Raw genomic sequence first — 13,523 nt, 5'->3', positions numbered from 1 at the left:
TCTGTGATACCAATTCGCCACGTTTCGTTTTCGGGCGATTTAAGACCCGGCACACCACCATTTGACCTTCGGTGTCGGTGGCGGGGACCGACAAAACTTCAAATTGATTTTTCATATTCATTGGCATACGGCGGCTCTGAGCGATTGCGATTACGATGCCAATGCCGATGCGGAGGCCGTGGCCGTGTCCAATGCCGATTTGGGGGAAGAGATTGGGCCTGGCCTGGGACCGGCAATTCTCATAAATTAAACATGCTCCACATAAACTAAAGTGAAAAATGCGAGGGCAGCGCCAAAGAGCGGCAAAAACCGGGGGGAACTCGCCATTTAACTGTATATTTGAAATATTTTAAATATAAATTTCAATATTTAAGGAAACGGGCACACAACTACGGATACGCCGGAATACGAAATACGGAATACGGGCTGCGGAAAAGGGACCCCTGAGCAGGGACACGAGCCAGGAGAGCGGAAATGATCCATCGACCCGCTGTCGGCTGTCGGCTGTCCCAAAAAAAAAAAGGTTTCCCCTTCCTACCTCCCTGCCCCTCTGTGCGTAGCTGTTGTTACCACAAAAACGTTGAAAATATTTGTGTTTCCACTTATTTGCATTAATGCCACGAACCGATTTACTGTCTGTCCATCTGTGGAAGGGATGCGGACGAAAAACACAACAGGGGTCAGACCTCACGGCTCAGGACTCGGCAGTCAGGGGTCAGAGCTCAGGCCAATAAATGTGGTTGTGACTTTTTCGGGGGACTCGATCACATACTCCTCGATTTTCACTTCACATGTCATACATCCTTTCTAATTTCCTTACATTCATTTACTTAGTTTATATAAATTTAGAAATCGATCGAATCCATTTGGCTCTTTCCCAACTGAACCAAATTAACTGTTAATACAGCCGCAATGACCCATTCGAGATCCGCCAGGAACTGGTCCTCCAACTTGGATTCCAGCCACGCCCTGCGGAAGTACTTTTATCCCAAGCAAACCATCGTGGCCGCCAGCACTTCGCTTCAGGCTGCGGAGCATGGAGAATGGCCCCTAAACAGCGACTGGCAGCTGGCCAGGGATCCCAATCACCACGCAGAGCCTTCTGCGAAGAAGAGCAGCGTCTCCCTGCCGAAGAAGGTTGAGCGAAAGATCTGGGCCAAGCCGGCCATGGTGGAACTGACCAAGGCGGCTGTGCGAGCGGAGAGAGCCAAGACATCGGCCATGAAGTTTCATGAGAAGTTGCAGGCGAAGAAGGTACAGGTACAGCTTGAGAACACCGAGCAGCCGGAGAAGCTGCAAAAGTCTCGAGCTCCTCTTTGGCAGCCCAAGACCTTGCCATCACAAGTCAACAGGAAGCCACCAACAGGAGTCCACCGAAGACGTCGCAGAATCCAGAAGCCGACCAAGAGAGCTCCAAAGGCATCGGCAGTAAATATACGAAAGCTACCGAAGCCCGAGGTCTCCTCGAAGAAAACTCCATCTCTGGTCCGCAGAACGCCAAAACCACAGGCAGTACGCCGGTGTTACAGTGGACGACCCCGTAGCATCCTGGTCGTGGACGCCAGCCGACCGAATACAGGTGGAGCGGAGCAGACGATTGACTCGAACTGTGAGCAAGCGCCACGGCTCCGGATGAAGGGGCGATCCAAGAAGTCGTACGGAGTGCCTCTGTGTAGTCGACCCACCAAGATCCTGGGCATGGGCTATCCCTACTCCCGCTACATGCAGATGCGCCGGGAGCAGCTCTGTAAGCAGCCAGAGTACTACGATCAGTATATGCGCATGCTTAGCCAGCAGCAGCGCCAGCAGGAGATGCACCAGCTGGAGCAGTGCTATAATCAGGAGCAGATTCAGCATCAGGTTGAGCATCAAAAGAAATACACTGTGCCAGCGAAGTCGCCGTGCAGGGGCCGGATGATGGGCAAGCGGCTGTGCGGAAATTTTTACTATGACTGATAGAAGCTGGCAGGACCAATAAAATGGTGTCCTTATTTAGCATTACGGACTATTCATGGGGGTTAGGACTCTGAGCTCTAGTTTTCTATAGCTCGAAAGCTAATTTTTAATGTTATATGTGCTAGCTGGGTTTATGTTTTTGTGCTTCTAATATGGCAAGCATTTGGGGAGCATAGCTGATAAGGATTGCCTGAGACCGGTTATCAAGTTCGAAAGCTTTTTCTAAGCCCATGCTGGCCTCAATCTAATCAGGTCTCCAAGTCATACGACCGAGCTCATTTCGACAGCCTAACTATCTCGTCGGTTTTTCGGCGAAGATGGATCGAAGAGGAACGACAATCGGCTGGATCGGCATCGTGTGCCTTATGGCGCTGGCAACCGGAGGCACTTGGACCGAGAGAAAGGGAGTTTTCTACAGTCAAAACGAGCGGATTATGGACCGCATGCTGCGCACCATGGACAAGTCAGTGAGTCCCTGCGAGGACTTCCACAAGTATTCCAGTGGTCGATATAGCGAGGGGTTTAACGTAAAGCTCGAATATCTTGCTGACGCGCTTGGGGAAGAGATCAACCCCAAGTTCCACTCTCTGTTCGAGAAGCTGAAGAACCGGGCGTACAAAAAGGACAGCATGGAGGAGAAAGTCGTCAGGCTGTACAACTCCTGCGAAGCGGCGAGAAGGGAGAACCGGAGCTCGAACATTTTTCTGGACGTGATGAGGCCGGATGTTAACCTCTCCTGGCCTTTGTATATGCCAGAAGGCAGAAAGTGGCCCCAGGAGCGGTTCCGATGGCTGACGACATTGGCCCGATTGAGCCGCCATGGCCTGCGAAATGTCCTATTCCATGTGAGTCTTAGGGTGGACAGCGAAGATAAACGGAGCTACGTGTATGTGATCGATAGAGCTGACATGAGAGATAGAGATACAGACAAGTTCAGAGTCTTGGGAATCCCAATCGAGAGCATAAATAACTTGGAATTTGAAATATATAATATAATGAGTTCAACTAAGAGCGTGACCAAACGTCTGAGCCTTCAGGAACTGGAAAGAGTGCATGGAATAAGCCTCATGGATTACTTTAAGGTCGCCCATAATCGAAATCTCAACCCGAACACTCTGATCCAAGCGGATGTCGCCTACCTGGAGGCGCTTAACCGAATGCTGAATTCCTACGACCAGGAGAAGGTGGCCAACTACCTGATGGGACTCTTTGGAACATTCATGGCGTTATACCAGGACAACCCTAAGTACCAGTGCGTCGTGGCCGTGAGAACTTCCATGAAGGCTGCTTGTGAACAACTGTATAATAAGCACATTTTGGGTGAAACCCATGAGCTCGAGTCTCAGGTCCAGCTAGTGTTCGAGGCGATCAGGAAGCAGTTCAGCCAGAGGTTGGAGGCGAATCGCTTGAACCTATCAACCACTTACATTACTAACCTGCGGAATAAACTGGACACTACAACTCTAAATATCGGTGCCCTACCCAAGAAGAAGTATCGCCAAAGGTGCATTATACAAATATTTGATAAACAGTAGTTATAAGTCATACCTTTCTTGGCAACCACCTGCATCTCTGGCTGATCGCTCATTAAGCGCTTCAATGCGTTGCCCTGGGTAGGTGCTGCTACGGCTGCTCCTGATGCAGACGCAGTCAAAACAGGAGGCACATTTGGACCCGTAACTTCATTTACAGTCTTAGCGAAACTGTCACCATTTAGGTTCTTTGTATCAATTTTACCGAAGTCTTCATCTCCACTGATTTCAATAAGTTCAGCCTCTGATTCCTGATCTTCATCTCCACTTAGTATTTCAATCACACTATTGTTTGTGGTGGGTTGGGCCTCGGAATCCTGGCTGGAAATGCCTTCATCGAAGTTTTCCATCTTGCCAACGCAGCTTTCTGAGAAAAAATGCTCTCAGGCCCAGGCCACGTTTTTTAACACTTTTTTTTCTCGATTTGCCGGCTATCAGCACTGACCTACGAAGATTTATCGATGTACAAGTTATCGCCATAGAATAGTTTCGAACTGACTTTACACATTACACATGTAATTTGCTCTCTTATATCGTATTTCCACTTAGTGCATTTGCATTTTTTAATAGTCATTTTTTAATAAATCTTTTTTGGATGTGGATATATGTAAGCTCTGTATTTTATTCTCTGATGTTGACGATAAAAATCCGTTTTAACGTGTGATATAGCGGCCAAAGTTTATATAAAAAACAAAAATGTGTGAAAAAAGCAGGGATCGTAACAGTTATAATTTTTATAATGCAAATTATAAAATAAGAGTTATTTTATAATTATATAGAAAAAATAGGAAATTAATTCTAATTATTCAATTATCAATTCAATTATTCTCCAATTTTTATTTTTAAAATTGAAAATAACAGTTACGTGTTAATTTTTATTTTAAAAATAACTTTTCAACAGAGTGGTATATCTCAAAGATTGACATGTATAATTAATCTAAGCTTTTTAAACTTTGTGAAATAATTGTTTTTTTTTTTAATTACTACACTCTTTAAAAAAAAAAAAATAGAGATAATAAACATTTATCATTTATTATTTCAATTTCATGTTCCAATTTCATCGTTAATTGTTTTAATCTTCACATGGTCCATACGCGCTAGCCAACACTATAAATAAGCTCATTTCCGGCTATAACAATCGAGTTAAGTCCATAATTTTTGTTAAAAGTGGTGAAAATCGTGATCGTTGTTGAGCGGCAGCAGCGACTAAACACCGCAGAAACTGTGTAACTTTTGGGCCAGGTAAGGAAAACCCAGACGGCATCGCAAATTGTTAGTTGAGGGAAAAATGGAAGAAAGTCAATTGTTAAGGTGACGCTAGATTTTCTGCAAACGTAGTTTTTTTTTCGCTTGCAAATTAAAAATGGCGGTGCCGGTATAGAGAGCCCATTTATAAAGTTCAAAGTTTCAGTTTTACTGCGTACAGTCTGCCTCGCTGACCAACTAATTAAATTTTTGATCTTTACAGAAGAGGCAACAACGGAAGAGTCACAACAAAAACAGAATCATGGAGAACGGCAGCGGCGGCATGTCCATCGAGCAGATGTACCAGAAGAAGTCGCAGCTGGAGCACATTCTGCTGCGACCGGACTCCTACATTGGATCCGTAGAGTTCACCAAGGAGCTGATGTGGGTCTTCGACTCTGAACAGAAGCGAATGGTCCAAAAGGAGATCTCATTTGTGCCTGGCCTGTACAAGATCTTCAACGAGATTCTGGTGAATGCGGCGGACAACAAGCAGCGCGACAAGTCTATGAATACCATCACGATTGACATTGATCCGGAGCGCAATGTTGTGTCCATTTGGAACAACGGTCAGGGTATTCCGGTGACCATGCACAAGGAGCAAAAGATGTACGTTCCTACTATGATCTTTGGCCACTTGCTCTTCCTCCAACTACAACGACGATGAAAAGAAGGTGACTGGCGGCAGAAACGGCTATGGTGCAAAGCTCTGCAACATACAATCGTGGACATAAGTATTTTGACATAAATAAAAATTCACATTTTGTGTTGTAAACTTTAATTTATTTATCCAAAAAAGATCAATGAAATTTATTTATAACAATAGTGTAATAAGACAATAAAAAACAACAAAAATATTACATTTTATATTACATCTTATAAACTAAAAATACAAATTCATTAAAGTGGGAGGCCAAATGTATTTTGACATAACCTAATTTGTTAGAAATTTAATCTGAATTGCAAAAAATGTTAATAATGAGTAGAAATTAGTAAAAAATAATCCCTTCTCTGGCATCTACTACCTTTTGTAATCGTGTTGGAGCAGATTTGACTAAATTTTGAAGCGTTTCAAGGTAAATTTCCTTCCATAGTCCTTCGACTTAATAAATTGTCTCCTCTCAAGTTCTTGTTAAGTTTGGACCCTCATACGTTTTGAGATCGGGACTTTTGGGTGGCCAATCTAAAGATTTTACTTCAAAGTCCCTGAAAAATGTTGTTATCATTTTTGCTTTGTGGCATGGAACATTATCCTGCTGCAGGATAAAGTCTTGCCTGTTAAGTCTGTCGCCGGTAAGAAATTCGTGGTCAATCAGGATATGCAAATTCATCGTCCCATTGATGGGGACCAAATAACCGATACCGTTAAAGCAGAAACATCCCCAAAACATGACACTGCCGCCACCATGTGGTATACGTTGAATGAGAGGTACCACTTTCTTGCGAATATTTTTTGGTAATCTGCAGTAAATTTTATTTTTTGAACCATGGTACTCAAAAGAACTCTCATCGGTCCACAACATTTGTTCTCAAAAGGATTTGGCAAAGGCTAATCGTTTCAACTCATTTTTAAGTGAAATGAAAGGTATCTGACGGGCCACATAAGTAGCAAAGTTAGCCTTTTTAAGTCTTCTTTCAACTGTTTTTCTACTAATTTAAAAATCATAATCGTTTTGAACTTCCATGGAAGCTGGATTTGGTATAATAAGGTCATTATCTTTAAATTTTGAAAGAATTAGACGATCTTGTTTAGGCGAAGTCTTGCGTGGTCGCCCTTTTGTCTGTTTATATTTGTTAATTTGATAGTAAATGGTTTGTCGGGGTACTTTATAAAATATGCTGAGGTTCTGGACCGAAATACCTGAGTGGTACTTAATTACTATTTCGTTTCGCTGGATTTGGCTTAGCTCCCGTGTTTTACCCATATTTTCATTAAATAACGGTACAGAAATTAGGAAAATTGACAAAAATGTATTAAAGCTGCTAACAGATTAATAAGCCTGAGTTATAAATAACAATAAACTGTTTTTAATGCATACGAAACAAATGAGAACTAAATGAATGCAATGTCAAAATATTTTTGTCCACCCAAAAATGCATGATCTCTCACATCACGTGACATAGCAAAGAAGTTAATTTACTTATCAGTGTCATATTTTGCTCTCTTAAAGTTTTAAATAGAATCTCTTACTGCAAAGTACAATGGATCCCGTAACTTTTACGAGTACTAAGATACACGCGCTGGAATATAGCTAACAGCTGTGTCAAAATACTTATGTCCACGATTGTATTTTCCACTACATTCACCGTGGAAACTGCCACGAAGCAATACAAGAAAAGCTTCAAACAGACCTGGGCCGACAACATGGGCAAGGCCTCCGAAGTTAAGGTACATTCAAATACATAAATAGATCTCCAAGGATGCTTTAATCCCTTTTAACACCTTACAGATCAAGGAGTTTAGTGGCACTGACTTTACCCGCATCACGTTCAGTCCCGATCTGGCCAAATTCAAGATGGAACGCCTCGACGATGATATTGTGGCTCTTATGTCGCGTCGTGCCTACGATGTGGCCGCTTCCTCGAAGGGTGTTTCCGTCTTCCTCAACGGCAACAAGCTCACGGTCAAGAACTTTACGGACTACATTGATCTGCACGTAAAGAACGCAGATGATGACGGGCCAGTCATTAAGGTCGTCCACGAGGTGGCCAACGAGCGGTGGGAAGTGGCCTGTTGTCCCTCGGACCGCGGCTTCCAGCAGGTCTCGTTCGTAAACACCATATGCACGTACAAGGGCAGTCGACATGTTGACCATGTAGTCAGTGTTGCCATAATTTTTCCCGAAAAAAACGCTAGATTAGCAAAAAAAAAACCCAAAAATCATTTAAAAAAAGCTAAAAAAAAACCCTACATTTTTTTAAAGTCATTTTATTCAAAGTTTTTAATAATTTCATCTATATCGACTGCCTCTTCGTCAACATAATTATTTTTAGATGTTCCGATCATCTTCAGAACATTTTCTGGCAATTTATAGTTGTGGCAACACTTGCCATGACGCTGCAAACCTGATCTGGAATGTTGACTAAATGTAGTTTATATTTTTAAGATATTTAAGTCATTTTACCTGATGATTAAAATTGAGTTTAATGTGTCAATATTCAACCGATTTCTGTGTTTGCATTTAACCAAATTGACCTGGCTAAACACTCGCTCAACCTCGGCATTGGACCACGGCAACGACAATACTTGTAAAGCAATGGTGGAGAGCTCCTTAAATCTCTGGTTTCCACCAGAATCGCGGTATGCGTTAACTTCCAGCCAAAACTGCAACGTGTCGTCCTTGTTCTCCCAATTTAAAATATTCACGCTTTTGTGCTGAAGTTCAATTTGGTCAATATTCGCTATACCAAAGTGTTCCAAGACTGGAACAATGCTTGGTTTTTTGTTTTTTAAAACATTACCAACTGCAAATAAATCTATTTGCTTTAACAATTCATAATTGTCGGGAAGTCTGAAAAACAGGAAATTAATAAACTTAAAAATTAAATGTAATTTAAAGAATGTTACCTTTGCTTCAACTGCTTTATTAGCTCAATCACAAATTGTATACAGCATTCTCTTATAGACGTTTCATCACTCGTAGCTATATTCGAGTTTTTCATTTGTTTTTCAAAATCATAGCCCAAGGTATAGGTTCTTGACGACATGTTTCTCGAAATCATTGTCGGTCAGAACATCTATTTCGATGTCCGGTGGTAATATTTTTTGCTGAAGGGCTTTAATGGCAAAAATTAAATCGTTGAGCAGTTTTGTTGCATCGACGGCTTTGCTTTGGAAGCATTTATTTATAGTTTGCATTTCTTTTAAAATGAGCTTAAGAAAAAGCAAATATAAAAATTGCTTTTCGTCTTTATAAAGAGAGAACAGACTTTGTGCCTGATAGCACTTCTCCCGCGTCGCAGCCAATTGAAAATGTAGTTTCAACTCCTCCCACTGCTCTACAATTCGTTTAACGGCCATTTCAATTGAAAGCCATCTCGTGTCGCACACTCTTGGTATTTTAAGAGGGGCCTTTTAAAACACCACGAAAAATATTAGTTTGCTACAAATCAATAATTAGGACAAACACACACAATATTACGAAGGCTTAAGAAAAATATAGAACGGTTAGTACATGTTACATGTTTACATTGGGAGCTACAGACATCACGGGGACTATGTATGAGTAAAAAATATACCTTATCATTATTAAGGCTTTCGTAAATTTTTTTGTATTCCATTTGCCTGCAAGAACTTTTAGAAAACCAGTTGTAGGTTGAATAAATTAAATATTCCAGTGACTCTGGCAAGAAGAGCTTGCATGCGTGATTAACTGCCAACTGCACAGAATGGCAGACGCACTTAATTAAAATTAGACCAGGAGCTTCCTTCTTCAGCTCAGTGTATACACTTTTTTTCGAGCCAATCATTACATTTGCGTTATCTGTACCGATTCCAATAAGGTGTTTCAGGTCCAACTTCCAACGATTCAGTTCATCCTTGATACCATTAACAATCGAAATGGCATCTCCACTTTCTAAAGTTATGAGACTAAGAAACGTCGACACCATTTCCTTACGTTCTACAGAACAGTACAGTGACTACGCCTTCACAAACATATATGCACATTAAAAATAGGACATGTCACTAAATACTATAAAAAAAACATAAAACCAATTACTTAGCGAGTAGTTTCGTAAAACTAACATCAGTTGACTCGTCTAATAGTAAACTATATTTGGCGTTACCAATATCGTTGCGAAGATCCTCCTTAAAGTGGCACGCTAAAACATTCTTTATAATGTGCGTACATTTTGTACGGTGCAGCTTTATTTTTGTTGCTGTGGTGTTGCCATCAAAATGTGTGCTGCATAATATGCCTAGGTGATCCACCGAGGCAATGGCAGTATGTTTTGCCACGAAAAGACAAAGAGCAGCTTCTTGCTCTAACGTTTTTGAAGATAGTTGCACGAATTGTATTTTATTACTTTGTGAAAAGCCGCTCATACAACTAACGTGCTTTTTAGTAGCAGCATGTGCTCGCAAATCGCTTAACTTTGCGGCTAAACCGCACTTGCAGTAGCTGCAGTAAGCCCGTGTCAAATCAGTAAGATCTTTACGCAGCCACTGCTTAAATTCGCTGTCCTGGAGCCACGCATCGCGTAGTTTTTGTTTATAGCATTTATCTTTCGACATCACAAGCACTTTAAACCACTATTATTCGCTTTATAGTTCACACACCACGAGACAAGAGTTGTAAGAATTCATATCGATATCATGTCGATATACTAAGTGCTGTAAAAGCTTGAAAAAACGCTAAAAAAAACCCTAACTCGATCTGAAATAAAGCTAAATTAGCGTCTTCCCGCTGTTTTACATTTTTTCCCGCAAACGCAGTTCAAAAAACCCCAAATCTGGGGGGAAAAACCCTAAAACGGCAACACTGCATGTAGTTGACAATGTCATCAAGCAGCTCATTGAGGTTCTGAAAAAGAAGAACAAGGGTGAGTTCTGTGCTTCCTCCAGAGACGTGAACTTGGAATGATTATGTTTTTTCTATTGCACTTGCAGGTGGCATCAACATCAAACCCTTCCTTGCTTAATTGAGAACCCAACGTTCGACTCTCAGACGAAGGAGAACATGACCCTGCAGGCCAAGAGCTTCGGCTCCAAATGCACACTGTCCGAAAAGTTCATTGCCAACATGTCCAAATCGGGCATTGTTGAGTCTGTGCTGGCTTGGGCCAAGTTCAAGGCTCAGAACGACATAGCGAAGACGGGCGGTCGAAAATCGATCAAAATCAAGGGCATTCCCAAGCTGGAGGATGCCAACGAGGCGGGTGGCTAAAACTCAATCAACTGCACCTGACCTCCTGACCGAGGGAGACTCGGCCAAATCGTTGGCTGTGTCCGGTCTGGGTGTCATTGGTCGGAACTATTACGGTGTGTTCCCGCTTCGGGGAAAGCTGCTAAACGTACGTGAGGCCAATTTCAAGCAGCTATCGGAAAACGCAGAAATTAACAATCTGTGCAAGATCATCGGCTTGCAATACAAAAAGAAGTATCTGACCGAGGACGATCTGAAGACATTACGATACGGCAAAGTGATGATCATGACTGATCAGGATCAGGATGGTTCCCACATCAAGGACCTACTTATCAATTTCGTTCACACCAATTGGCCGGAACTACTGCGCCTCCCGTTCCTCGAGGAGTTCATAACGCCGATTGTTAAGGCCACCAAGAAAAACGAAGAGCTGTCGTTTTACTCGCTGCCCGAGTTCGAGGAGTGGAAGAACGATACGGCCAATCATCACACGTACAATATCAAGTACTATAAGGGTCTGGGTACTTCCACGTCCAAGGAGGCGAAGGAGTATTTCCAGGACATGGAGCGCCATCGCATCCTCTTCAAGTACGACGGCTCCGTGGACGATGAGAGCATTATGATGGCCTTCTCCAGGAAGCACATCGAATCGCGAAAGGTGTGGCTCACCAACCACATGGACGAGGTGAAGCGACGCAAGGAGCTGGGCTTGCCGGAGCGATATCTTTACACCAAGGGTACCAAGCACATCAGCTATGCGGACTTTATCAACCTGGAGCTGGTGCTGTTCTCCAATGCCGACAACGAACGCTCCATTCCCAGCCTGGTCGATGGCCTGAAGCCGGGCCAGCGTAAGGTTATGTTTACCTGCTTCAAGAGGAACGATAAGCGAGAGGTTAAAGTGGCGCAACTTTCCGGTTCGGTGGCCGAGATGTCGGCCTATCATCACGGCGAGGTCTCCCTCCAAATGACCATTGTGAATCTGGCCCAGAACTATGTGGGATCCAACAACATAAACCTTCTGGAGCCCCGGGGTCAGTTCGGTACCCGTTTGACCGGCGGCAAGGATTCGGCCAGCGCTCGTTACATTTTCACGCTGATGTCGCCGCTAACGCGACTCATCTTCCATCCCCTAGACGATCCGCTGCTGGCCTATCAAACCGATGATGGCCAGCGGATAGAGCCGCTGTGGTACTTGCCCATCATTCCTATGGTGCTGGTCAATGGTGCCGAGGGCATTGGCACCGGTTGGTCCACCAAGATAGCCAATCACAATCCCCGCGAGATAATGCGCAATCTTAAGCGAATGATCAACGGGGAGGAGCCCCAGGCAATGCATCCTTGGTACAAAAACTTCAAGGGATGCACGGAATACATTTCGGATGGCCGATATGTGGTCAGTGGCAATATACAGATCTTGCCGGGCGAGCGCATTGAGATCACCGAGCTACCTGCGGGCGTTTGGACGCAGACCTACAAGGAGAATGTACTGGAGCCGCTGGCAAATGGCACCGAGAAAGTCAAGGCCGTGATCAACGAGTACAGGGAGTATCACACGGACACCACTGTACGCTTTGTGATCAGCTTCTCGCCCGAAGAGTTTGTCCGCCTCCGCGACGAGGATGGCGGGTTCTTTCGCGTGTTCAAGCTCACCTCATCGATGTCCATCAACCAGATGCATGCCTTCGATAAGAATAATTGCCTGCGTCGCTTCCCCAATGCCTTGGATATACTCAACGAGTTCTATAAGCTCCGACTGGAGTACTATGCCCGGCGCAAGGACTACTTGGTGGGACAGCTAACGGCCCAGGCCGATCGGCTTAGCGATCAGGCACGCTTCATCCTTGAGAAGTGCAAGAAGAAGCTGGTGGTGGAGAATAAACAGCGGAAGGCTATGTGCGATGAGCTGGTGAAGCGTGGCTATCGTGCCGATCCCGTGAAGGAGTGGCAGCGCCGCATCAAGCAGGAGGATGCCGAACCCGAAAACGAGGAGGAGGACGACGATGAAGCGAATGCAGAGGCAGGCCCCAGTGCCAGCTCCAAGGTGAAGAAGGAGAAGGAGGTGGATCCGGATAAGGCATTCAAGAAGCTAACGGACGTCAAGAAGTTTGACTATCTCCTCGGCATGTCCATGTGGATGCTGACTGAGGAGAAGAAGACCGAGCTGCTCAAACAGCGAGATGCCAAGCTCGCCGAGCTGGATAATCTGATAAAGAAGACACCGGAATTGCTCTGGCTGGACGACTTAGATGCCCTCGAGCAGAAGCTGAACGAGGTCGAGGAGAAGGAGCGACTGGAGGAGTTGAGCATAAATTCAAAGACGGCCAAGGCACTCAAGGGCCAGAAGGGCGCCACAACCGCCAAGGGCAGAAAGGTAAAGGGAGCGGCGGCACAGGGCGGTGGTGACATCTTCCCCGATCCCGAGGGCGAGCAGGTTGAGTTTAAGGTCACCGATGAAATGAAAAAGAAAATGGGTCTGGCGGCCAAGACGCCCAAGGCTGCCAAGGAACCCAAGGACTACTTTGATTTGATGGTCGAAAGCGGCGCGAAGGCCTCTTTCAAAACCAAGAAGGCTGCTTCTGTCAAAAAGGAGCCGAGAGTGCAGAAGCCGCGACGAATGAAGGAAAACGGCGACAGACTGAATCAGAGTAAACTTGATCTCAGCATGGCCAAGGTAAGGAAGCGCTCTTTTTTGGAAGCTTCATTAAATATTTAAAATATATTTTTCTTTTAGTCGTAGAATACATCGATTTCCGATGATAATGTGGTGGAGGTTTCCAGCAAACTGGTAGAACGCCTTGGACGTCGGGCAGCCAGCAAGAAAATCGATTTCAGCTCACTCTTCTCTGATGATGAAGACTCTTCCGTCAAGCGTCCAGTTAAGCGAACACGTGACGAGGAAAGCAATGGAGAAGGCAAAAAG

General features: G+C 44.2%; 2 protein-coding genes and 1 pseudogene across 2 annotated transcripts; all 3 read left to right on the top strand.

Moving 5' to 3' along the window:
- Positions 1-782: 782 nt before the first annotated feature.
- LOC108078492 (uncharacterized) lies at positions 783-1,998 on the top strand. The gene has a single exon (XM_017172375.3). It carries the CDS (start codon positions 913-915, stop codon positions 1,954-1,956), a length of 1,044 nt encoding a protein of 347 aa, XP_017027864.1. The 5' UTR covers positions 783-912; the 3' UTR covers positions 1,957-1,998.
- Positions 1,999-2,273: 275 nt separating this feature from the next.
- LOC108078485 (membrane metallo-endopeptidase-like 1) lies at positions 2,274-3,491 on the top strand. Its single transcript, XM_017172368.1, has one exon. It carries the CDS (start codon positions 2,274-2,276, stop codon positions 3,489-3,491), a length of 1,218 nt encoding a protein of 405 aa, XP_017027857.1.
- Positions 3,492-4,980: 1,489 nt separating this feature from the next.
- Positions 4,981-13,523, top strand: LOC108078484 (DNA topoisomerase 2-like; annotated as a pseudogene).

Source organism: Drosophila kikkawai, chromosome 2L (assembly GCF_030179895.1).
Source record: "Drosophila kikkawai strain 14028-0561.14 chromosome 2L, DkikHiC1v2, whole genome shotgun sequence".
Lineage (NCBI taxonomy): Eukaryota > Metazoa > Arthropoda > Insecta > Diptera > Drosophilidae > Drosophila > Drosophila kikkawai.
This window is presented reverse-complemented; position numbering and strand designations above follow the sequence as displayed.